Raw genomic sequence first — 26117 nt, forward strand, 5'->3', positions numbered from 1 at the left:
AAGTGGTGGGATGATTCCATTTCACATTTAGACCAGGCTCAGTTATGCCCTCTGAAAAACCAACCAGTTTGAACAAAGAGAAAGAGCAGAGATGGATACAGCACAGAAGCTCACACCAAAAGGCTAACACAACAGAGTGTTTCCCAAACTTCCTTCTCACTAGATACAAATCTTGTTTTAAACTGCCACCTTCCTCCTCTCAACGTCGATTGCGATGCGACATTACAGATCCTCCAGTGAGGGCTGTGCGATGACCACCTCAAGTTTTTCCATAAATAGGAATAAATATATCCCAGCTTTCCTCCAAAGAGCTCAAAGTGGCACTCATGGTTCTCCTCTTTCCCCGTTTTCTCCTGCAAGGTATATGGTAGGTTGAGAGACAGTGACTGCCCCAGGTCACGTAATGAACTTCACAGCTCAGCGGGGATTTGAACCCGGGTCTATCAGGTCTCAGTCCAATGTTCTGACCACTACACCACACTTGCCATGTGTGCTTGGTTGCAGCACACGAGGTGCTCATGAGTTTATTTGGCTTGTAAATGTGTCCATGGGCCCAAATAGCTTGGTAATGCCTGGTAGGAGGTGTGAGCGATGTTGAGAAGACCTCACACCATTCACACAGAGGGTGAGAGAAGGTAGGCTCATGCCCCCGGACACTCCCCCCCCAAAACCGCTGCATGTGTGTAGTGTCATTGAAGCCCCACATTTATAAATGCAGCATTTGGTTTTGATGTAGGAGTGCCCTCAGGAGCTGGAGTCTGGGCCTTGCCCTCCAGGCCAGGTGGAAAAGACCTTGCAGCAGGGAGTAAGTGCCCCTGCAGTCACCATGGACTGTTTATATGACATGCAACAAAATGGCACGACCACAAACTGACTTATAAGTATAAAACCAAATTTACTAGAATAATAACTAGAATAGACCTGTAACCATTCGAGGGTAGCACGCTTCATCAGTCCGAAAAGCCAGTCATACAAAACGGTTTGCTCAGGATAAAGAAAGTATTCACAGGCACAGCGTGTAGTGAAACCTGTAATATATCCGGAGAACAGGTCTCCTTTTGCCCACTTGCTTTGTGTTTCCAACTCAAGACCTATTGAAGAACATCTCATCCAATCTTTGAAAAACAGCTTTGAAAAAGTTTTTCATATTCTCCAGTGTGCTACTCTTGCCACTGTGGCAGCACGGGGTTGCCGTTCTGTGATTGGACTTGTGCTACTTGTTGAATGGTTCATTTATCCAGTCTGTACAGTGGAACCTTGGGTTACATACGCTTCAGGTTACAGACTCTGCTAACCCAGAAATAGTGCTTCAGGTTAAGAACTTTGCTTCAGGATGAGAACAGAAATCGTGCTCCGGCAGCGCGGCGGCAGCAGGAGGCCCCATTAGCTAACGTGGTGCTTCAGGTTAAGAACAGTTTCAGGTTAAGAACGGACCTCCAGAAAGAATTAAGTTCTTAACCCGAGGTACCACTGTATAAAGTTTATTGCACATTTATCCACTCCATGTTTACAGTATCTCCGCTTGAATGGTTACTAGTCTATCTCTATTCTAGTTATTATTCTAGTAAATTTGGTTTTATACTAATAAGCCAGTTCGTGGTGTTGTTGTTTTTTGCATTATTATTATTGTCACCACATTTGATACTTTGTGTATATACTTTGTTTCTATAAACAGTCTTCTTTCTCATTTTATTGGCTTTCAAAAATAACTACAATCCAAACACCACTATTCATAGAAAAAATATGTTATTTAATTATTATATATAAAAAGAAAATAAATTTATAATACAAATTATATTTTAGGCTGTACATTTTTACTCACATACAGAAAATGCTGGATTCTTCTAACACAAACAGTTTTAACCATATATACAGATCCACACTTAAATGTGACGGGATTTTTTCAATGCTGAATTCAGTCCTATATACAATTATATGCATTTTGAAAAGACTGCAGCTGAAAACAGTTCAGCACTTCTGCTGATGCTTTTTAAGACATTTTCCCCAAATTAACTTCTAATATCCCCTTCCAAATATGACAATCATACCATACACTAAGGCTCTGTAGTTACTTTGAAATATATGCAAAAACATTTGTTGTAGTAATTTTGGGATGGCTTCTTTATATTGGGAACCATTCAGTCAAAAACTCTACTAGACAGCACACAAATCATATACACTCCTCAGTAAGAGCTTAGACTGTTATCCTAAGCTGTGTTACTTATTGGACGTAAATGTCATTACTTCCAAATGTTTTGATCAGGGTGTCAGACTGATAAAGTGCACACAATTTATTAAATAGCTTGCTAAACTATTGCAACACGGCATTTTTCTCCAAGCCTTAAACATTTCTGAGACTTCTCAGTCAATAAACACAAGGTTTCAAACCATATCCCACTTTACGTTTCTCCTGTGCAACATCCAGCAAGCCATACTTAACCCATAAGAAATATAATTTTATGAGAAAATGGAGAGATGGTAGATATGCAAACGGAGAGACCATGAGATTTCTCAAATCCAATCCACCGGGGGCGGGGGGGGGGAATGGAAACTTGAATCACATTCACTTAAATAATGGCATAGCTTCAAAAGATTCAGATTATATGTAGTCTGTGCTTATATGACACAGGGACATCAATAAGCAAGTCCACAAGCACACACAGCATGGTGTGTCCTTACCCACTTTTGCCTAGCATGACACGCCTCAGGTGTCCTTCCAAGCTTGAAGTAAAGTGGGATGGGAAATCCATGCAGTTGTGCTGTTTCTAAGGCACTCTAAGCACTCTGCAAGTGCAATGCAACGTGAAGAAGTCCCAACCCTCTTCATAAATTTGAAGCTGGGAAATCATTACCATGAAGCAGCTGGGCTACACTTCAGAAAGACTCAAATGCTCCAGAAGATCTGCACAAACACACTATCCCTTTCCTGAACTAAGAAATCAGAAGGAGGGATAGGCTTGTATGTGTTGTGTTTGCTTCCAAGGTGCTTGGGACACCCCAGAAGCAGAGGACAACAGCAGGGATTCTTTTGTCTCAAGTATTGGAGAAGAGCTGGCATTTGTTGCTTCAATATGCCTTGAAGGAGTTCCTAGCACCCTGGAAATGCAATGCAATAGTTAAGTTTCAGGCCTATTCCAGAGCTGCATTATTTTTGACTTTGCAATGAGAGGCACTTAAGAACATCTCCACAACTCAGTATGACATCAGACAGTACTCCGTTAGGCAAGGCTAGAAGCCACAAATATGGTTGATTACCAAGACCATCCAAGATTTATGGGGTCTCCAAGTGCAAGTATTGCAGCTACTCTTCAAAAAAAAATTGGAAACCCCCCCCCCCAAAAAAAACCCTCCATGCAAAAATGCATACACCCCCTGCTCAAATTCTCTCAGAATGATTTAAAGTAAAAACATACATGACTGGCCATTTAGTTGGAGAAAAAGTACTTAACTACGTAAATAAAGGCAAGTATAATTAACGTGTTCAGATAAACTTATTTTGTTATCTTTCTTATTTGTATGACTTAAGGAAATACAGATAAACCCAATTTTGCTTCTTGATCTGCATGAATTTTTAAATAATTCTTCTTAAAGGGTTTGCCAACAAAAGGTCATATTTCAAGCTACTCCAACAGTAAATTCAAGCTACACCCAAAATTTCATACAATATATTTATATATTGCTCAAAATGCCACACATATACCAGACATGAAGGGTACAAAACCTGATCAGAGTATATTGTTATTAAATAATCCAGGAAAGTGAGCTCTGCTGACAATAGAAAACCTATCACAATATAGGTTAAATATAGCGAATGTTTTGCATTGACTGTTTTTTAAAGCTTTTTACAAACATTGAATAAATGGCAAATTTCACCTACACAATATAAATCTCCCGAGGCCATACACCATCACGTGAATAAGTTTATTTGAAACTGTATTTGCTGCTGTATGCAACAGATTTCTTTCAACACAAAGATTTATTTCTTCTATTTAGAAGAAAATCCATTCCAGCTCTCACGTTCCATTGTTCACCTCCTTGAGTTGATGTTATGAACCATCTTCTGAATTTTTTCATCATTCTTTAAAACATTGGCCATTTTAGCACAAATCTTATCTTGTTCATCTTTGATCAACTGATCCAGCTCTGCAAGTTCTACTTTCAATGGTTCCACAACACTGTCTGTAATACTGTTGAGACAAAACACGGAACTTACACAAAAATTCTTGTGAAATCCATTATGGTTAGACAAACACATCTGAAGCAAAGAGAGCAAATGTAAGGGGAGAAACTAAAAGTACATACTACAGACAAACAATCAAACAAACACTCTGTTTGCCTATACAGTGGTACCTCGGGTTACATACGCTTCAGGTTACATACGCTTCAGGTTACAGACTCCGCTAACCCAGAAATAGTGCTTCGGGTTAAGAACTTTGCTTCAGGATGAGAACAGAAATCGTGCTCTGGCAGCGTGGCAGCAGCAGGAGACCCCATTAGCTAAAGTGGTGCTTCAGGTTAAGAACAGTTTCAGGTTAAGAACAGACCTCTGGAACAAATTAAGTACTTAACCCGAGGTACCACTGTAGTGGGTAGGGGAAGAGGAAGTCAAGCAGGAGTTTGGAATGAGCTCTGAGAGTTCTACACTCAAATCCCAGTTCAGAGGGGGGCAACCCTCAATTGCTTTTAGGCAAGCATCTTACTCTGTTTACTATTCTGTAAAACAAGAACAGTTGGTATCTGCCTGACAAAGCTGATATGAGTAGGAATGATAGCTATCTTAAGCCTTATCTTACACCTCATCATAGGCAGATACTAATCATAAAGATAGCGTTTTTATATAACTTAGGAGGGGTGGGAAACAGCCGCATAACTTTCTTTGTACTATCCACCTGTCATTAATACCAGTGGGAAGAGTCAGTGTTGCATTGCGAAAAGGGTGGGGGGGAGTAGTACTGGGGGCTTTAATACTCTTGCTATGAATAGCATTTAGTTAAGTCACAATCTCTAATTAAAGGACTGTCCTGCAGATAAAACAAGATCATCCACATATGCTAACATCCTGAATTCCTTTGAAGGGCTGGGTATTCCCATGGAATGCGGAGTCAAGGACCCCCATCTTGGAGATATTCAGATCACCTCAGAATCTAAGACCGCTTTAGATATCAAACAGTCCAAGGTCTCTGAGGCTTTGGAACTGTTTTGTAGCCTCAGGAGGGCTTCTAAAGTTTGTTGGTCAGAGTTTTGTAAGAATGCAATAAAGGGAACATGCTAGGCAGAGAGGAGGCAGGAGGCAGAGAAAGAGAAGTATAGTTTGGTGACTGACAGAGCTACCTTTCCTCTGTTATATATGGTTAGTTCTCTAGCTACAAATGCTAGATTAGGGAGATTGGTAAGCATTTTCAGTCTTAGCCCCCAAATCCTGACGGGTTTCTGCTCACCCACCTATGCCTAGTGCTAACCCACTGACTGCTTTATGGCCCACCTACTGGAATTTATTTATATATAAAGTTTCCAGTCCATCTTTCAGCAGTAACGTTCCGTTTGGACAACTGCAATGTATCGTTCATAGGGTTGCCAACAACAACAGCTTAGAAACTCTAGCTAGTGGAGAATGTGGTAATAAGATTGCTAACTGGGACAAGTGTTTTGAGTATATTACATCAATTCTTTCCTTCTTCCAGTGACTTCCAATTTATTTCCATGACCAATTCAAAGTGCTGGCTTTACCTTCTAAACCTCCACACCACTTGGGTCCCCAGCATCTAATGGAACACCTTTTCTCATGTGATCCTACCCAAGCTCCAATAGGATCTATAGAGGCCCTCCTATGAATATCATCTCATACTAAAGCAAGGAAGGTGGCAAAGAGAGGACCTTCTTGGTGGTGGCCCCTTCCCTGTATCTGGAAACCTCTCCTTAAAGAGATTTGCCTAACACCTATTTAAATGTCTTTTCAGCACCAGGCAGTGGCCTTCTTATGCTCCCAGGCCTGTTAACAATTTAATGTTATTTCAACATCTCCAATTTTAGTTTCTAATCTGCTGGAAATTAGTTTTAGGGGTTTTCGTTTTTATATGATTGTGCCAGAGCAAATAACTTGTCCTTTATTGTTGATTGAGTGCAATCACCCAATTCTGAATTGTTTGTATTTTGTATGTTCCAATGTTTATATTGTACGTTACCTAGAGGATCACTGCGTGAGATGACTTGACAAATATATGTAATCAAACAAATGTCCTCTTCGTGTACAGGACAGGTGGAAGGAACTTCCTCACAAATCCCAGTGGAGGCAGCAGCTAGGAAGCTCCTTGGCTCACAACTTTCAGGAGAGGTTGCTTTGAGCAGAGGGCAGGCCGTGCTGCTGTATTCCTTCAACCTCCTTGGAGCTAGAGCTTGGCTGACTGCTCAGCTGGGTGCCAGTCAACACATACGTGGTGGAAAGCCTTGTGTCAGGCTGCTGAGTTGCCCACTTGCCTTTAGCTTAATACAGTGACATGAGCCCAGAGGCAACAGCACCTGCGCATTTGCTTCCACTACCATGACGACATACTTAGCTCACACCATTAAGTTTGTGGGATTGTTCTAACTCCACCCATAATATTTTACTGCAGTAGAAGCCTTCACTGCTGGGATACACCTTTCTTGCCCCACCTTCTCCCTCAGCCTGGCCCTCCCAGACCTGACTAGTATCACAAAACTCTATGCATGTTGTTTTGGATGAACCAATTGCGCAGCAACCGTGCAACTTCTCAGTATTCTCACCTTTGTTCTTTCTGTAGGGCCTCTTCAAGTTGTTTATTTTCATTCTGCCACATCTGGAGTTCATTCTTCATGGCATCCACATCTTCCTGAATATAGTCCATGATTTTCCCAAGGGGGAGAGCGCTCCGACAAAGGGCCTGAATGGATCCACGGAACTTCTCGATTTCCTTTGCTACTAGATCTTTCTCTTTTCTCCTTGCTGCTTCTGACAAAAGTGGTTTTTCCTAATTGTTAAAAAAACACACACACAAATAGACTGAAGCGAAGAAACAAGATTGTTGTTTAAGAGGTGAATTAAATATATGGGATAGATTTGAAAACCAAAAGATAAAAATAGAAAATGGGAGTGTTCTGAGACACATCAATGAAACCAATACTAATTAATAATTAGAGATCGCTCACCTTAGCCCAAGTCTGCCATTGGAAAATAGTGCAATGGTCAAGAACGATCTCAAAGATAGCACACCTTCTGTTAAAGCAGAGAGATGCAAAAGGACACACAGCCAAAACTACATTATTTGCATTACTGTATGCCCATTATTATCCAAGGCCAATTTAAGATTCTGCTTTTGACTTGTTTGGCTTAGGATTTAATGTTCACTGCCTCTCTTACTATATGACTAAACACCTTACATGCGATGTCCACCAACTAAGTTCTCCAAGCAGAGAACTTCCTGGACATGACAAAGCTGTAAGAGGGGTGCAACAGGTTTTTCCTCAGTAGCACTAGCTACTACTACCACTACAGGAATTCATTATGATCTGCCGGGACCATATAACACCAGTCTCAAAGGATCTACACTGGCTTCCAGTACGTTTCTAAGTGCAATTAAAAGTGTTGGTGCTGACCTTTCAAGCCCTAAACGGCCTCAGCCCAGTATACCTGAAGGAGCGTCTCCACTCCCATCATTCAAGCCAGACACTGAGGTCCAACTCCGAGGGCCTTCTGGCGGTTCCCACACTGTGAGAAGCGAAGCTACAGGGAACCAGGGAGAGGGCCTTCTCAGCAGTGGTGCCCGTCCTGTGAAATGCCCTCCCATCAGCTGTTAAGAAAATTAAAATCTATCTGACTTTTAGGAGACATCTGAAGGCAGCCCTGTACAGGGAAGCTTTTAAGGATTGAGGTTTTTTGTTTGAATATTTTGTTGGAAGCTACACAGTGGCTGCGGCAACCTAGTCAGGTGGATGGCATATCCTAATAATAATAATAATAATAATAATAATAATAATAATAATAATAGATTCTTATGCCATTCTTTCTTCAAGGAGTTAAGGACGGCATAAACTACTCTCCTCTCATCCATCCATTTTATTCCCACAACATTCCTGTGAGGTACATCAGTCTGAGAAACAGACACCCAGTTAGCTTCACAGCAGAGAGGGATTTAAAAGCTCTGGTTTCCCCAGGTCAAAATCCTGGGGGAAATCTATCCAAAATCTATCCACACCAGCACACAGGGAGATTCAGTGATGCAACAACGAAGTACAGTTGTACCTTGGTTGTTGAACGGAATCCATTCCGGCAGTCTGTTCAACTTCCAAAAACGTTCGACAACCAAGGTGCAGCTTCCGATTGGCTGCAGGAACTTCCTGCATGCAATCAGAAGCCACAGAAGCTGCATCGGACATTTGGCTTCCAAAGAACGGTAGCAAACCAGAACACTCACTTCCGGGTGTGCGGCATTCGGGAGCCAAAACATTCAAGTCGCAAGGCGTTTGGGATCCAAGGTACGACTGTGCTTATGTACACATTTCAACAAATAATAAAGATATAATGAATGTGGGTAAAAAGTAACAGATTGTGGGCCATAAGTACGATGCAGCCTGCAACAGAAGGTATATGTCTGCAGACAGGATGCGTATGCAGTGAAGAGGGAGCTGTGCTTTTGAGGCTAGTTCTCTTGGACCTGCCTGAGGAAAGGATTGTGTCCAAAAGAACCATGATTGGTTCTCTCCCAGTGTGACTTGCTGTGTTTGGGCCCTGCCTTGTGGGTTAGGATGGATTCATTTGGGTCAATATGAAGGTTTCTAACTTGAGGCCACAGCATGTTTGGCAGCAGAGTTATGCATAACCAAAACTCAACAAAGAATATTGAAGTCACTTTGTCACCTGATGACAGCAATGGTTGTTTGGCTATCAAACAGTAGCAACCAACAGGAGCTGCTGATCAGGCTTCTCAATGCTGCACATTGCTGCCAGTTACCAGGAGGGAGGGACAAGGCAGTAGGGAGCTTAGCAGTGGCACAGCAACAGAGCCAATCTGACACCCCTGCTGCTGTGCCAAGCTCTCTGCGGCCTCGTCTCTCCCCTTCTCTGCCACACAGCAGCAACATGCGATGCTGGGAAAAGAGATCAGCGGTGCAGCCCAGCCCACACTGCCATTAACCCAACACCGCTGGTGGGGTTTCTTATGATCTTCTTATTGCAGGCTCAACAAGTCTGCTGTTAGGAAGCACAGGATAATGGGCAGATTCTTCCAAGAGCATAGCAGATGCACACATGACTTGTGCTAGAGGTTTGCTGGAGTGATGGGGGAAGTAAAGTGCTCCTGGTTTTATTGAACCAGACAGCCTTTAACATACATGCTTCATAAAACGTGACGGTGTCTGCTAGGTGTTTTTATTTTATAACGGGTTACTAAAAATGTTCCTTCTTTGGAAATCTGTTGACATTAGTTTAACTTTGAGGGATACAGAGCAATGCAACGTTGAAAAAGAGGTTGGAATGAAAACACTGAAGAATAAGCAACTAAGAACACTCAATTCTTTGAGGTTTATTGCATGATTACCTTCTCAGAGGATTTTGGCAACTGGGACAATTCATAATCTTTCTTTGTTTCCAATATTCTTTTGACAAGCCCACCTGTTGAAGATAAAAAATTATAGTTCTTAACTGCAAAAGACCTCTCTAAAAAGGCAAAAAAAGTGCTTATAGTGGCTCAGTTTTGGTTCATACACCCAACTAGTTTCTTCTGTATAGAACATTGAAATGAAACATTCTTTCTGAAACTCCTATAATGTACTTACGGCCACTAAGGTATAATAAAAGTCAGCAAGAGAAGGCATCATATTTTTAATTGGATTACAATCATTGGATCTATCGAAGACCTCACAAGTGTCAAAATCATTGTACTTGTGCCAAGTTTCATTAAGAACAAGGAACAAAAAGGATGGAAAGGGATTTTGAAGTTATCCCAAGTCAAAGCAAGTAGTTGACAAGAAAGCATGAATTGGACTGCATATGCATTGAATCTTGAAAGGAAGAACAAGGATATAGGAAGTGACAAGTTATGAGGGACTTAATCACAAACAAGCAAGTAAAGAAAAACCTTAAGAAAATAAAAAGACTTGCCATGCTTCTCATCTTCTTCCAACTCTACTGTTGCCTCCTGAACAACAGAAATCAAAGGGAAGTTAATAAATTAAAGCTAGACAAGTAAGGAGACAATAATACTTGAGAGCTGACCGTTCATTTTCTCTCTGTTCTAAGAATAGCGACTGCCTCCCCGCCACCTTACCACCAAAAAACACCCACTGATCTGCCAACTTGAGAACTGTATTTTACAATTCTATCATCCGTCCCTGTAAAATAAAAAGGGAGCTCAATTGTACAACTTGGAGCATGGACCAATCAAGATGACATGTGGTTTGACTATCAATGGGATTTGCACCAGATCCTCATAATATAAAATACAGAGGGAGGGGGTCCCACAGCAGCCGTTCTAAGGTAATCAGGGGCACCTCATACTCTGGCAAAATTATGAAATGGACGCAAGGGCTTTAGGCTTCTGGGCTGCCTGTAACTGTTAATTCACTGTTCCTCTCCTTAATCATACACTATGACAACACAAACTTCCTAATGGGGCTGGAGGGTGCTTCCAGCTTAGACTCACTTCCATTCATCATGCTTCAATATCAAGCATAAAGCATACCACTGGAACTCTATTCAGAAAGAGACAAAAGGAAGCAGCAGACAACACAAAGTTAATGCTTGGTCCACATCTGTATGAGAAAATGTATTAACCAACCGTTGCCATTTCTGCCATTTCAGGCAGATGCAGTGCTGCCTCTACAACAAACTGATCGTCATCTTCTTCCTCCTTTTTGTCTATAATGACATTTGTCACTATTTTGGCACTGCCATTTCTAAAAGAAAGGAAGAACAGGACTATACTTCAGGCATGGTGTTGCAAGAGATCATACAAGGCAGAAAATACTGTAGAATCCTTTCTTTAAAAGAAAAATGCGTATTCAGTCCTGTCTAAAGATAAAAAGGTTTTGGGAATTTTCAAGCTTTTTACCCCCATAAAGATGGCAAGTTGGGTGAGGAGTGGAACTGAAATGTACACAACATTTACTTTTAATTGGATCCACACCGAAAACTATGGGACCAGTAGGTAACGATTAACTTAAGTCTCATTTATTCTAATGTAAAGCATTATTCTAATGTAAAGCATAACTCAAATCTGGATCCAACCTGTACCTACTTTAAGAACACAAGATGTATTATTTTTAACTTACCAGATCAGAAATTTGTACAGTTTAGTATTACATTTTTTAAAGTTCCACTGATTTATGAGCAGAGCAGTCGTGTGTGGGTGTAAAAGAATCTGTGGCACAAGAACTGCAAAACCCAAAGCCCTGCTCATCTGATGCTAGTCAGGGCAGAAAGCTGGGGAAGGGACACACAGAGAAAAGTCTACATTATCTTATGTCCACTTCCCAAAAAATGTGGAAAAATATGAAAATGAAAACTATTGACAATATTGTAAACAAAATAAAGGTTTTCTCCTCTGAGCTTAGAAACACTTATGTTTCTCAGCATTCTAATGCAGAAACAGGAGAGACTCAAGAGTACGCCATCATCATGGATGCTGTAGGACTGCAGTCTAATTTGCTGTAACTATCACAATACGTCAACCTTTTGAGGAATAACCGCATTTATGAATATACCACATCAATAGGAAAAATTGTGTTGAGGACAATCTTCTAGTCTTCTAAAGGCCTAGAAAGTTTAACACACACTTGACTTCACATTTGATAATAAAACAAACTATAGAACAATCTGACAGCAGAAATATAAAATATTTCCTGACCTCTCTGGTGCTAAAACCTCTGCACTTTCTTGGCGTTTTATCCGGGGTGGGGCTGGCCTTGCACTACTGGGTCGTGGAAGTCTTCTGTAAAGGGAGGTAAAGAGCATTTCCTTTCTTAACACAAATTAGTGTGTGAGACCACTTATTTTGAGCAATTTGCAAAAATCTTAACAAGCACTGGCGTGCCTTCATTAAAAAAGAATATACAATGCAATTAAAGAATTGTTTAATTCTTAATTCATTGTATTCTAATCAGAACACAAGGAGATTCAAAGCCAGACCCCCTTCCCCCAAAATCCAGCCGAAGTACAGTACAGTGCCCTGATTTCAATCCCAAACAGTAAAACACATACTTCACTTCCACTGAAATCAACGGAATTGAAATATATTTCATTTTGATTGAACAATGCTGATTGGATGTACAATGCTGTAGTTAAATGAATGAAGGGACATAACAAATTAACCCGAGGCCGACCTTTTCCTGCTGAATGCAACTTGCATAATTTAATAAGCTTAAATATTAATAATGCAAATCAACATTTCCCCCAAGTAGTAGTGATGGCCATGAAATTGGACGGCTTCTAAAGAGGATGAAACAGACTTAGGGAGGATGACGCACGCAATCAATGGAGAAATCAATGGCTACAAGCCCCAATGGGTATGTTCTAGGCCCACATGCAGAGAAGGCAGAGTAAGTCTCTGAAGGCCAGTTGCCCTTGTGCCCTTTCAGGCTTTACAGGCATCTGGCCGGCCCCTCAGAGAACAGGGTGCTGTAACTAGATAAGTCACTGGGCTTGTCCAGGAGGCTCTTCTTCCACTTAATATGAATGTTTGTTTCAGTTTGAGCATCCAAAATCAGATTCATCATAAGAACTGTTTTTTCCATAGCTCTGAGAATGCACTGACTTGGACGCAGGCTCTCCCGTTCATTACAACAAAGGACGCCATGCCAGAAGGAACTGCTATATTGGGGAAGACGACCTTTTAAATTGGATTACATCTAAAGAGGTAAGAGCTCAAATGTTTCTAATCTGAAATTTATGTATTACAGTTAATTTTACTCTTTGTTGTTTCTATTCAGGCATTATAATGCATATTAGAATAAGTGCCACAAACTTTAAAGATAAAAGAGTAGAAAACAACAAACTTAAGAGTAAGTCGTATTTCAGCAACATTGTGGTCCAGTGCAGGTGTTACGTTGATTCCTTGAAAACCATCATTTGTAAATTAGGAGTTTTGGAGACATACATTCCCACTCCAGAGCAAATTTCCATTGTTGTGTGCTACTGGTCCTATTGACACTTCATAAATATACACACATGACACTAACCACAGCTTACTCCTAAATTGGTTTTCTTGTAACTACAATCTAAAATTCAGAAGAATTCAAACCATGGGTTCAAATTGTGGTTTATGATTAACAACAACCAAGGTTAGCAACGCTAAAGGGCTCTTGGGATCCCTTCCAACTCTACAATTCTATTATTCTCAGGCTAGCATTTGTGCACTTGCAATTCTAAACCATGTTTAATGCCAACAAGGGCAGGGGGAAAATTATTCTGGGGGAAGTGGGGAAAGGAAGCCGGGAACTCTTAGATACCTCTTAATTAGCAAATCACAGTTTATTGAGTAATACAGTCATACCTCCAGTTGCTTGTGCTACGGGTTGAGCGCGTTCGAGTTGCGCTCCACAGCAACCCGGAACTAACGGAGTGCGTTACTTCTGGGTTTCGCCGCTCGCGCATGTGCAGATGCTCAAAATGACATCGCGCGCATGCGCAGAAGCGGCAAAATGCGACCCGCACGTGCACAGACGCATCTTGCGTTCCATTTGGGATGCAAACGGGGCTCCGGAACGGATACCGTTCGCACCCCGAGGTACTACTGTATTACAGTTTGATCAGAGCTTTTACAATTTCATAGGCTCTGATGAATTCCCTGATTATGGTCAATTTACTAACTGGGAGGGGTGGCTAACACCCCAGAGGACAGGATCACACTTCAAAACGACCTTGACAGATTAGAGAACGGGGCCAAAACAAACAAGATGAATTTTAACAGGGAGAAATGTAAAGTATTGCACTTGGGCAAAAAAAATGAGAGGCACAAATACAAGATGGGTGACACCTGGCTTGAGAGCAGTACATGTGAAAAGGATCTAGGAGTCTTGGTTGACCACAAACTTGACATGAGCCAACAGTGTGACACGGCAGCTAAAAAAGCCAATGCAATTCTGGGCTGCATCAATAGGAGTATAGCATCTAGATCAAGGGAAGTAATAGTGCCACTATATTCTGCTCTGGTCAGACCTCACCTGGAGTACTGTGTCCAGTTCTGGGCACCACAGTTCAAGAAGGACACTGACAAACTGGAACGTGTCCAGAGGAGGGCAACCAAAATGGTCAAGGGCCTGGAAACGATGCCTTATGAGGAACGGCTAAGGGAGCTGGGCATGTTTAGCCTGGAGAAGAGGAGGTTAAGGGGTGATATGATAGCCATGTTCAAATATATAAAAGGATGTCACATAGAGGAGGGAGAAAGGTTGTTTTCTGCTGCTCCAGAGAAGCGGACACGGAGCAATGGATCCAAACTACAAGAAAGAAGATTCCACCTAAACATTAGGAAGAACTTCCTGACAGTAAGAGCTGTTCGACAGTGGAATTTGCTGCCAAGGAGTGTGGTGGAGTCTCCTTCTTTGGAGGTCTTTAAGCAGAGGCTTGACAACCATATGTCAGGAGTGCTCTGATGGTGTTTCCTGCTTGGCAGGGGGTTGGACTCGATGGCCCTTGTGGTCTCTTCCAACTCTATGATTCTATGATTCTATGATTCTACTATCTAATGTGTCATAAAGCCATTGTCAGTTTAAATTCATGGGGTTACAATCCAAACCATAAGCAAGTTTACACAACACTGACTTAAATTAATGAATTAATAATGTTCAAATCTTTCTAACTGAAATAAGTAGCATTTAAGTGCATAACATAAACTGGATTGTACCCCAAATTTTTAGCTTTTAATAAAAGGGAAGATACAGACATACCTTTGGGTGACTTGAGGTGGAAGCTCATTAGTAATTTCACTATTTTCAGAAACAACAATTTTTTCAGGGGCAGCAGTGTTCAAAACATCTCCTTCTATGAAACAAAACAGTCTGTCATTTTGAAAACTGTATAAATACCAAATGCTGGTAACATATATAAATTCAATAAATAATAATAATTTCTTTCCTAATACTGAAATAAGCAGAACTTCCCCTCCCAGCACACACAGATGTCATTATTATGCTGCAGAGATAAATTCAATATTGCATATGAAACCAAGGCCAATTGGCAATCTATTTCTCCTTTACTGCTTATGTGACATTTATTGTATTCCAATGTAAAAACAAATTAACATTGGATTAATAGCCATCTACCAATATGAAAAAGCTGTCTCTTTCCAAGCTCTACTTCACCATAGTTAAAATTCTCTTAAAAATTTTTAAAAAATGATTATGTGTTAAAATTCAGCATAATTTTTACCTGCATCACTGGATGAGTCACCTGCAACATAAATACATACTAATTATTCCTCATGCTTAGGAGAAATTAAAAATTGGATTAGACACTCCACTGTTTCTATGCAGGACAGCAACACAAAACACTCTTCTTGATTAGTGGATTGTTGCCGTACATCTACTAGAAAGGTACAGGCTCACATTCTCTGAGGTCAGGGTGTACAATTTGGGGAGTAGAGCAGGAAAATGCAAACACACATCAAACACAACATGTTTCCCTCAGTTTATCCTGGGATGCCATATTTTCACCCTAGGGAAAAAACAGCAATATTGCTCCAGGCAGCAAGCTATTAATTAGTAATAGCTGCTTTTGACCTTATCAGTCTCTATTTCTTCTTCAGAGAAAAAAACTATGTTGAAAAGAGTCTATTCTTTACAACAAATATGGCAGGGGAATCAAAAATTCCAAATCTATTATGATAATTATGTCTGGTAAGCTAATACTTTAACTATTATCAGTCTCTTCAAGTTACACCCTGGAAGGCGTTGACATGGAAGAGAATTTATAAAAAAGAGGTTAAAACAAAACATGAAGCTCTACGGTGCAAAGAAACAATGGCTTTGAAAAGATAACCTTCCAAAGAGAGCACAGAAAAGTGCCCACTGTTTTGCTTACCTCTCTGTTTTACTGCAATTTCTGGCTCAGCTTTTCCATGTAAAACAGTTGCCGGTTTTTCATCTGCAAGTGTAGCTGCAATGATATTAGTTCCCATGAATATTCCTAGCATAAAAGTTTGTGGTAGGAAGCCATTAGACAATAATAAATAATAATAAATTTTTATTTATATCCCGCCCTCCCCAGCTGAAGCCAGGCTCAGGGCGGCTAACAACAATACAAGTTTTCATCCTCCACTCTCTAAAAACTCTCTCCTAAACATGTTTGCCAAAAGTTCCGGAAACCCAAAAACTACAGTTCCAGTTTCTAGGCTGATATTTCGGGACAGAATACCCTTCCCAATTCCCTCTCATCAGAGGCAGAAGAAAATTTATTGGGATATTCAGGAAAGGAGCTGGCAAATTTTCCATTTAGCAATCATGTCTCTGCTACGGAAGGCAGTAGCATTTGGGGAGTCCCCAATGATTTAGCACTTACAAGGTTGGTAAACTCCTGCCCTAAACGTATTAGCAATTCTTGCCATTAAAGATTGGTAATAACACTTTTCATGTAGCACTTTCCAACATTGTAGGGCATGTCAGTATTATCATCCTATACTGAAGGTAAGTGACTGAACCTGAATGAGACTCACCCAGTGAGATCTAAATAGACACATGGTTTGCAATAGGGACTTTTTGATTTGTAGCACAGTGTCTTAGTGACTAAAGTACATCAGCTCTCTTGGATTCAAAAGCACTTCATCAACACACTTTATGTTGATTTTATATATGGTAAATCAAAAGCTGTAATTATAGCACTTATAAAAAACTGACATCTAGTTAGTGCTCAAAGACGAAGCAACAGAGCTTTGCCTTTTCTTACCTGGCTCTTGTGCTGTAATAACTGGCTCAATTTTCTGTTTTAACATGTTAGCTGTTCTTTCAATTGCACCACTAGATACACTTTTACTAGTTTCCTTTCGCCCTGACATGAGAGAATTCAGAGAAATGTGTACTATATGCTATTAAGATCATTTAGACATGTTTAGATTTGGCAGAGTTATGCAGATACTTCATCAAGATCTTCACCACAATGTTACCTAGCCGATTTATCAAATGGCTGTGCTACTACTTCTTCAAACTATCAAAGCTGTACACTGACAGATATCTCCTGCTACAACATCAGCAGCTAGTACTATAACCTTAGAAACACTAAAATATGCAGAGACCTGATAAAGACACGGGGGGAAACCATAGTTTCCTGCTATGTGAATGAGTCGGCTCCCTACTCCCCTATCCTTCTCTTTCACATACCAAAACAAAGATTGCAAATTTCCACTTCTTACTTTAAAGTACATGTCCCTGTGAGGCATGACCTTTTCTGTTCATGTAGATTTCCCTTGCAATTAAGAACCTTGATCTTCCAGGGTCATAAATCACATGGCAAGCTTCCCAGGTAGCAGTTCCTTGCTGTGGAAGTTACAGCTGACAAGAGCAGCATAAGGACTGGGATGGGGCCAAGAGAAAGGCCTTGCATCTCCTTTGCACTCATGTTGTCCATTCAACTCACACAGGTGTGAAAATGAAATTGTACGCAGGCTGCTTAAGTAGTGTGGGCCATGGCTGCAAGTTCTGTGAAGTTTATTGTTGTTGTGGATCATTAACTCCTCGTGATTATTAGACTGTTATGTTTATGCAATTGTTCTAATTACGTTATATACATGTTAACTGAACAACATGCAGTTTTGTGTTTTAAAATATGTGAGATCTCACACCCCTTTCTTATATTTCTTCTTTTACTGTATTTTTGGTTTTTATGGAAGCCGCCCAGAGTGGCTGGGGAGGCCCAGCCAGATGGGCGGGGTATAAATAATAAATTATTATTATTATTATTATTATTATTATTATTATTATTATTATTATTATTATATGTTTAAGTACTTTACCTCACGGGGTCCTACTGACCCCAAATGACTTCTCTGGAACCTAAAAGTACTTTACTTTTATAGCTTTTTATTTTATAGTACTTTATAATTCCAGCTTTCTTAGGGTACACTTGACCCCAAAACCAGACTGATACAGTTACAGTCGTACCTTGGAATTCAAACAGCTTAGTTGCCAAACGTTTTGGTTCCCAAACAATCAAAAACCGGAAGTGATTGTTCCAGTTTTCAAACGTTCTTTTGGGAACTGAACTTCCTGCAGCCAATCGGAAGCCATGCCCTGGAAGTTGAACATTTTGGAAGTCAAACAGACTTCCGGAACAAATTCTGTTCAACTTCCAAGGTACATCTGTATTCATGTTACAAAGAATTGTAATTAGTTAAAAAGTAAAAGCCGAAGCTTCCAGCTCCTCTGGCACACAAAAGAGAAGCACTTCTTATTCATGTAGTGGGAAACCGTGGCTTCCTTTGTGCCTTACGTGGACCGTAGATTATGAAGTGCTACAAATTCAGGAATTCTCAGGAAAGAATGAAACAAAAAGACTTGTTTTGGCTACCTTCACCAACAGGTTTGGCTCGTTGTCTTGGTCCCTTTGTTGAATGTTGCCTTGATAATCTTGCTGCGTTTTCACTCTTGAAAAGATATACAAAGCACGCAATTTTAAAAGGCACAACTCACAATTTTTCAGTCTACTGAAGTTTTCCACACTTTCAGAGTAAGCAAGATTCACCACCAGTGCTGAAGGAGCCTGGCGCCTTTATCTTTTGTGGCAACGCACTTTGCTACTATTTTGGGGGAGGAAGCAGGGTTGGGGTGTGTGAATTCCATAAATTCCCCAAGCCCATTAATTTGAGCACTGGTGTAAACACTGTGGTCAGAGCAGCTGCTCCTCCCTATTGGTAAGGAAGGAGGTGATAAAGAGATGGCATATTTTATATTTATACACACACACTTTTCCATAAAAAAGAAGAAGATAAATAGGAGAAGCTCCCAGAAGGAGTGATATAGTGGGAAAGGAGCACAAGGCATCTGTATTTGTAACAGTTGTGTTTTGGCAGATACCGCTTGTTGTTTGGCACTGAAATTTCCTCTCTTACATAACTATTAAAAGTTTTGTCTTTACCTCTGGTCACCTCAGTAAAGGTGTAAGTATGGGAATTTCTCTAGAACCCATTTTCTACCCATCTCTTCAGCTATGTCCCAAACAATGAACTGGAGTTGAGTCCCTTGTGACATTTCATCTGCACTACAAATTTCATTCAAGCCCAGAAGCCCATAAACTTGAGGTGAAGATGCATCACACAATTTTGGAATATGAAAAAACATTGGGAGCATTTTTCAGAAGTAAAATGATAATATTTAACCAAAAAAAAAAAATGGAACAAGCACCAGGTTTACTTAACCAATAACGCAATTCTAAAAAGGTTACGTTATGATTTCTTTGTAATATGTTTTTCTCTGACCACAGCATGAATCATTAAAATCAGGAAGACTATTAGAAATAGTCAGGAATAGTTAAACAAGCTCCCTTTTCCCTTGAGTGGACATCTCACCCCCATCAAGGGTTTCTGACTGTAAAGCATCTTCCTTTGGATTCATTCACATGCTAAACCATCAACTGTGTCACCCAGCAGTAGCTATTGCATCAGGCTGCGGCAGAGGGGAGATGGGAAGAAGGACCCCTTCGTTTACTCTGGCCAGAGACCAGTTTCTCTTCACTCTGTCTCTCACTGAACAGCTCCCATCTCAGCTGAACGTTCTAAGAACTCTGTAAATAAGAACTGGGGCCTGAGTTTGGTTTTTTCCTTCTTCTCCCTTTTTCCTTTGGTACTGTGTCATTTAGTTGCAGGTCTAAGAGCAGGGATGGTCTTTTTTTTACTGATCAGTAGTTTGCTCTGGGAGCCTTTTTGACAGAGGAGTGCGGTATAAATGCTGTATACAGATAAATAAAACAAGGTTTGTTCATGCAATGTCAAACCAAATATGTTAATAAAATAAATAAGTTTTTAAATGGTTTTAATATTTTGAAATCACGAGCTGATTTTCACTAGTACTGAGTACAGAAATGAAACATTTGAACTGCTTTGCAAAATGCGTATACTTGATTACTTACTTCTTTATCTGGCTCAGCTTTATCTTTTACAGATCGTTCCAACGGTTTTTTAGTTACATTCTCCTCTGATCCTGTAAGCTACAGAAAAATATTTATACTGAACTTTTGCAATGGTTAGTAGGAGCTGGTTTGCAAATTATGCTAAGCCAAATGAGAACATGAGAATTCTTAGGAGACTGAGTGTGCTACTCTCCTCCCTTGGTCCTCCTGCTGCTGCGAGCTATACCATGGTTTGTTAGCCCAGAGGTGGGGAACCTTTTTTCAGTCTGAAGGTCACATTCTCCCGTGAACAACCTTTGGGGCTACATGCCACTGGTGGGTGGGGCCAGGTGAAAAAGTGGGTGGAACTTCTAAGATGGGTTCAGTACTGTTTCAAACATTACTCCACTGGACATAGGTATTAGGCTATTATTGTAAAAAGCATTTGGGAACACGGAACACAATTAACACATCTATTCCCATATACATTTTACACACTTTTTCCACAATCAGGGTGGGCACCCTATTAACCAACAGACTATATACCGTAATACTCCCTTAATCAGTTCAGCAACTGAAGCATGCCCCTAGATTTTCCTGTGGTTTATTTCTGAAAATCCAGCTTTGCTAATATGAAGGTAACCACATTTTTCCTGAACTCTGTCTTACAAGGGAGCCACACATTCTGGTTAGTGCTACAGACAAACTTGTATAAATAGTTTTTGCGTTTTCAAAGAGAAAGCAGCCACTGCTTATTTTTTTCCTCAGTAGCCTTTTGGTTTAACTAGCCACTCTCAAACCAGGTTACATTTGTATTCATTTGCTTTTCCCAGTGCATGATTTTGATACCCACCCTAACCCCGAGGTATGCATAACAAGCAGGCCTTATTCCACACAGAAGTCTCGTGTGCAAAACCAAAAGAAAAACACAAAAAAATTGTTCAACAGATCTGCTAATTACAGTTCTCATCAACGGCTACTTTATGCCTTTTTTAAAAAAAAAAAATCAGTTTACCTTTTTATCTGCCTTGTCCTTTCCTTGTTCACGTGACTGCTCCGTCTCTTTCACTCGTTCCCTTCGTTTATCTTTTTCTCGATCTTTTCCCCTTTCTCTGATCTTCTCATGTTCCTTGTCCTTGGCCCTCTCTTTGTCTTTTTCTCTTAATCTGTCTTTTTCTCTTCCACCCTCATGTTGTTTCCTTTCTCTGTCCCTTTCTTTATCGTGCTCCTCTTTTTCTTCTTCCCCATCTCCTTTTTCTTTGTCTCTGATTTTCTCTGACTCTCTTCCCTGTTTGCTTGACCTATTCTTATTTCTCTCTCTTTCATGTTTCTCACCTTCTTTAAAATTGTCTTTATCAAGATTTTTGTGCCGGTTCTCATAATCCTTATGTTTGTCACTTTCTCTTTCTTTTCGCCTGCTCCCTTCCTCTTTTATCTCTTCTTTGGGTTTTTGGTCTTGAATTGAGTTTCGGTCTTTTATTTCTGAGTCACCTCTTCCCTATATAATAAAATGTAAAAATATTAAATTGTAACACAATCTTCTCTCTAGTTGCTCAGGCAACAAGAATTATTTATACTCCCCTTAACCCAAAAGTTGTTCACAGCACCTCTTTATGGGATCTTTGATCTTCTGTTCTGTTTTGGGTTTTAGAAGATGATATCCCTCCTTTCATATCAGCTTTCTCCCCAGCAAGGACTCTTTGAACAGCTTCATCACTGGATAGCTACAAAGAGATAACCTGTTAAACTGAGCATAATCTTGGCAGTAGTCATTTCTATCCTATACACAATGCTGATTTCTTTCTGTCTTAAAAGAAAAATATGTATACAATCTTAGTTATCATTCCTTTCAATTTTGAACAATTCCTTTTAGGGCAACAACCCGAATTACCGTATTTTTTGCTCTATAAGACTCACTTTTTCCCTCCTAAAAAGGAAGGGGAAATGTGTGTGCGTCTTATGGGGTGAATGCAGGCTGCACAGCTATCACAGAAGCCAGAACAGCAAGAGGGATTGCTGCTTTCACTGCGCAGCAATCCCTCTTGCTGTTCTGGGTTCTGAGATTCAGAATATTTTTTTTCTTGTTTTCCTCCTCCAAAAACTATGTGCGTCTTGTGGTCTGGTGCGTCTTATAGAGCGAAAAATACGGTATGCTTGATAAGGAGCATGTTCCACTGAATTCAGCGCAGTTAGGTGGACGTCCAGCTTCTAAGTTTTGCCAGTGGAGAGGCTCTTAAACCAAAGTCTAAACCTGTACCCATTTACCTGGAAGTAAGCCCCATTAAGCACTAGGGCTGGGCGATACGTGGCTTTCAACATTGTGATATATCAGCAGCTAAATGTATCTCGGCTGCTTCTTTCTCCCCACTTTAGAGGAAGAAGTAACCAGAATACATTGCCCAGCCCTACTAAGCTCCAACATCGCACTGGCTCACACGAGCTGGAGGGGCATCAGGGCTTCGTTGAACTGCTCAACTTGGGGGTGGGGAGCCTCCTGCCCACCAGCTAAGCTAGCTCCTGATACCGTGGCCAGCAGCTGGGCTGCGGAGGGAGGGACAGAGTGGGCGAGCGTCAGGCCTGATTGAAGTGTGCAATACTGGCTGCCAACAGGGCAAGCAGGGATTTGCAATAGATTGCCTGATGGGAAATTCTGAAATTGCTCTCGCGATTTTAACTTTAAACCAGTTTCAGGCAATGTATTGATACCTATTAAGCACAAGAGACTTCCTTTTGAGTAGAAGTGCATACCATTGTACTGTAAGTTAACTATACAGTGAATTCTTAATGAGTGCCTGATCTTCAGTAACAGGAGACTCATTATGAGACCTGTTACTAGCCAACTCTTGTATACAAATGCCTGGTTGCTATGTATCTACAGGCTGCAAAGGGCACTGGGAGGATAAACTTCAAGAGGGAAGCACTGAGTTGGTGGTGGTGGTGGTGAGAGGCATGTAGCTTTTCCACAGCAACTGTCCCCAAGGTGCCTTTCCCTTGTGACTCCCCAACCTCGCTTTCCCCCCCAGCTCAAGTTCGGTATGGTGCTTGCAGGGAAACTTTGCGTAAGATTTAAGTCCACGGATAAAGCTCCATGTAGAGATCCTACCTTATTAAGACAGCATTTGGCAATTGCCTGGAGTAGTTCATTGGTTCTTTCAGGTTCATGCCCAGCAACAATACGTGCAGGCTTCACTGCCAAAGGTTCCCCCGTCACCATGATGACAACATCAATTGCTTTCTGAAGGAAGCCGATTTTTGCATCTTTATCCTGGTAGGGCAACACAGTTAAATAAAATTATCCAGATTTCAGCATAAACTGTGATCTTCCTGGCATATAATCAGATTAGTGTGCATGTGTATTGTACTCTCATTTTAAAAGTTTAAACAATTAAAGGGTTTGCATACCTTAACATTATCAGATTTCATCTCTGCTTCTGTGTACAGTCCTTTCATGAAACCAGTTGATCTAATTACCTTTATAAAAGAAAAGAATGTGTTTTGTTTCTGGATTTGGCAGGCAGCTTGATTCATGATGTCTGATTTTCTATAGGGATTCTAATGTTTACAGATTTTATGACTTTTCAATGACACTTCACATATATTAGAATTCTATCAGGAGTGGGGGGTTGTGCCAAAGCATACACAATTGTTACTAGAGCACAGATAATGGTAGAGATGATCATGACAGTCCATGACAGCCTCTGGAGAAATTCTGCTCTATGGTATTCTTACATTTTGTTTATAACAAAACAACTCTTCGGTTACAACGGTTATCTGTACAGAGATTAAGCATTCTTTTAGCAACTAATATTATAAGTACATGGATACGTATCTGTGCAGGTGGGATGGGTAGGTGAAAGGAACTTGGATTCTTGTGAGACTCTGGATGGGCTTGAATTTTCAGTTCAGATAATATTATGATAGATAACTTCCAAAACAATGAGTAACTTTTCAGTGCTAATTAGTTTTGAAGACAGTTCTCTTCATTACCATTTCTAATGCAACTTGCAGTTAAGGCACTGACATAGTAAATTGGATGAGTAAAACAAAAGCATGAGTAAACCAGTTTTTAGTAAGTTACAAGACCAGGAAGGTATTGCTCAAATGTCAGAGGAGAAGCCACCAGTAGGTCATGGGAATATTATGGGTCAGTTGCTATGCTATCATTGGCTGGTAATATGTAAGAGCTCCAAAATTCTCTGTGTGATACGTCATATGACTCTAACTATGGCAACGAAGTCCATGTTTGGGCAGGTGCATCTTCTACCTGCATGGTGTTCTAGAGATGCCATTTTTTGAAGCCTTCCTCAACACAGAACTATAGAACAGTCCCAAATAAGTAGTCAGCATTTACAGTCTTAGGAAACTATTTGAGAACCACCACCAAGGGTAGGGAGATCTAACACAGAAAAATTAAGTCTGAATTTGGTAAATAATGAAGGCCAGGCAGTAATAAAAATAAAATGTGAAAGTATATAAAAGCCAACAGAAAAATAAGACTAATCAACCAGCAAACTGGACTCTTTCACTTTCAGTAAATGCTTAAAACTACTTAGATGTCTTTCTGAAGATCTTCAGTATGGGAACAAGCCAAAGTGAAGAATTTAACATCTAATTTATTTTGCGGAGAAAATTATGATACAATGAATCTGGTAGTTTTTTCAGTGTTAAAAGACTGCAGTGGTACCTTGGGTTACGAACTTAATTTGTTCTGGAGGTCCATTCTTAACCCGAAACTGTTCTTAACCTGAGGCACACTTTTGCTAATGGGGTCTCCCGCTGTTGGCGCGCCACTGCCACGCGATTTTCGTTCTCATCCTGGGGCAAAGTTCTCAACCCAAGGTACTACTTCCAGGTTAGCGGAGTTTGTAACCCGAAGCGTTTGTAGCCCGAGGTACCACTGTACCTGCAATGAAGGGATAGCAGGGTGGATGCCATTCTTTCACCACCTTCAATGACCCTAAGGTCTCTCCCCTATCTCCCTCCATAGTGGCCTAGGCAACTTTAACTGCAAGCTGACCTACAAAAAAATCATAGGCAAAGCTTTTTCATGGCATGTGGAAATCAAAAGAACAGCATTCCACCTACTATGCTAGCCTGCTTATGTATAAGACCTGGGATAACCCTGGCTGCTACTATCTGATTTTTATTTTTATTTAAAAAGCCGAACAACTGAAAGGATGGCTTCATATGCCTGTGTATATGGAAGGGCTTTTCATCCGGGTGATTGTTAATTTTTTTAAAAAGATCAAAGGCTATACAATTTTGAGGTTTTATAATACTGCGCCTCTTTTTATTGGCTTGGAACCTGTGGTCTGCTAAAAGGGGTTGCTGCACAGAAACTAGACAGGGAGTGGGCGACCTTGCTGAATTCTACAACTGGGAATGGTGATGGGGGCGCGTGGCTGGGGGGATGGTGGGCACCCCCACTTCTGAGGGACTTGGGAGCAGTTCACCTACGAAGCTGCTTTACCCGGCACGTGCCCACTGGGACCCCTCGCCTGCTGCAGGCGCCGCATGGATACCCGCCTGCCCTCTGGAACTCCCTGCCTCATGAGACAGCCTTGGCTGCGCTCTTTCCGCCGCCTGCCAAGAACATTCTCGCCTAGACAAGGCCGCGCGCCCAAGTGATGCCCAGGACCAAGGAGGCGAATTCTTATTATCTGCTTCAGCCTGTTAGCCTTCGAGAATTCCTCTTTTGTAAACCGCTTAAGAAAAAGAAATCCCGGCGCGGGGGGAGGGGAAGCCCCATCCCTCCCTTCCCCGCTCGTCGCCTGGCAACCGGGGAGCGCAAGCCGCGCGTCCTTTCGGCGGGTCCCCCCCCCCCCCCCGTTATCGCCCCTTGAAGCCCGGGCTGACCTCCCCGATCACGTCGTGCAGGTATCGGAAGGGGGGCTTGCTGAGAAGGCGCTCCGTGAGGGGCGGCTTCCGGATCACGCGCCCCAGCAGCTCCTGCGTGCGGCGGACCATGGAGCCCTGCATGGCCCCGCAGCCCCGGCCAGGCCAGGCGCCCAGCCAGGAGGCCCCGGCACGCCGCTCCCGGCCCACCCGCGCTGGCTCGCTCGCTCCGCGGGGC

The 26117-nt window shown here is 41.3% G+C and overlaps 1 protein-coding gene across 5 annotated transcripts; it reads right to left on the reverse strand.

Moving 5' to 3' along the window:
- Nucleotides 1-3907: 3907 nt before the first annotated feature.
- TRAF3IP1 (TRAF3 interacting protein 1) lies at nt 3908-26077 on the reverse strand. Of its 5 annotated transcripts, none has more exons than XM_083628929.1 (17): nt 25901-26077; nt 23447-23515; nt 23148-23309; nt 21652-21768; nt 21060-21542; nt 20066-20143; nt 18509-18584; nt 16892-16993; nt 16031-16105; nt 15380-15400; nt 14899-14992; nt 11859-11942; nt 10791-10908; nt 10115-10151; nt 9552-9625; nt 6763-6986; nt 3908-4187 (listed from the first exon to the last, which is right to left on the reverse strand). In XM_083628929.1, the coding sequence occupies exons 1-17, from the start codon at nt 26021-26023 to the stop codon at nt 4028-4030; spliced, it is 2097 nt and encodes a 698-aa protein (XP_083485055.1). In that variant the 5' UTR covers nt 26024-26077; the 3' UTR covers nt 3908-4027. The 5 variants fall into 5 exon arrangements, with proteins under 5 accessions (XP_083485055.1, XP_083485059.1, XP_083485057.1 ...); XM_083628933.1 differs by lacking the exon at nt 25901-26077 and adding an exon at nt 25498-25522; XM_083628931.1 differs by lacking the exon at nt 16892-16993.
- Between the last annotated feature and the right edge of the window lie 40 nt (nt 26078-26117).

Source organism: Podarcis filfolensis, assembly GCF_964270895.1.
Source record: "Podarcis filfolensis genome assembly, chromosome: 1".
NCBI lineage: Eukaryota > Metazoa > Chordata > Lepidosauria > Squamata > Lacertidae > Podarcis > Podarcis filfolensis.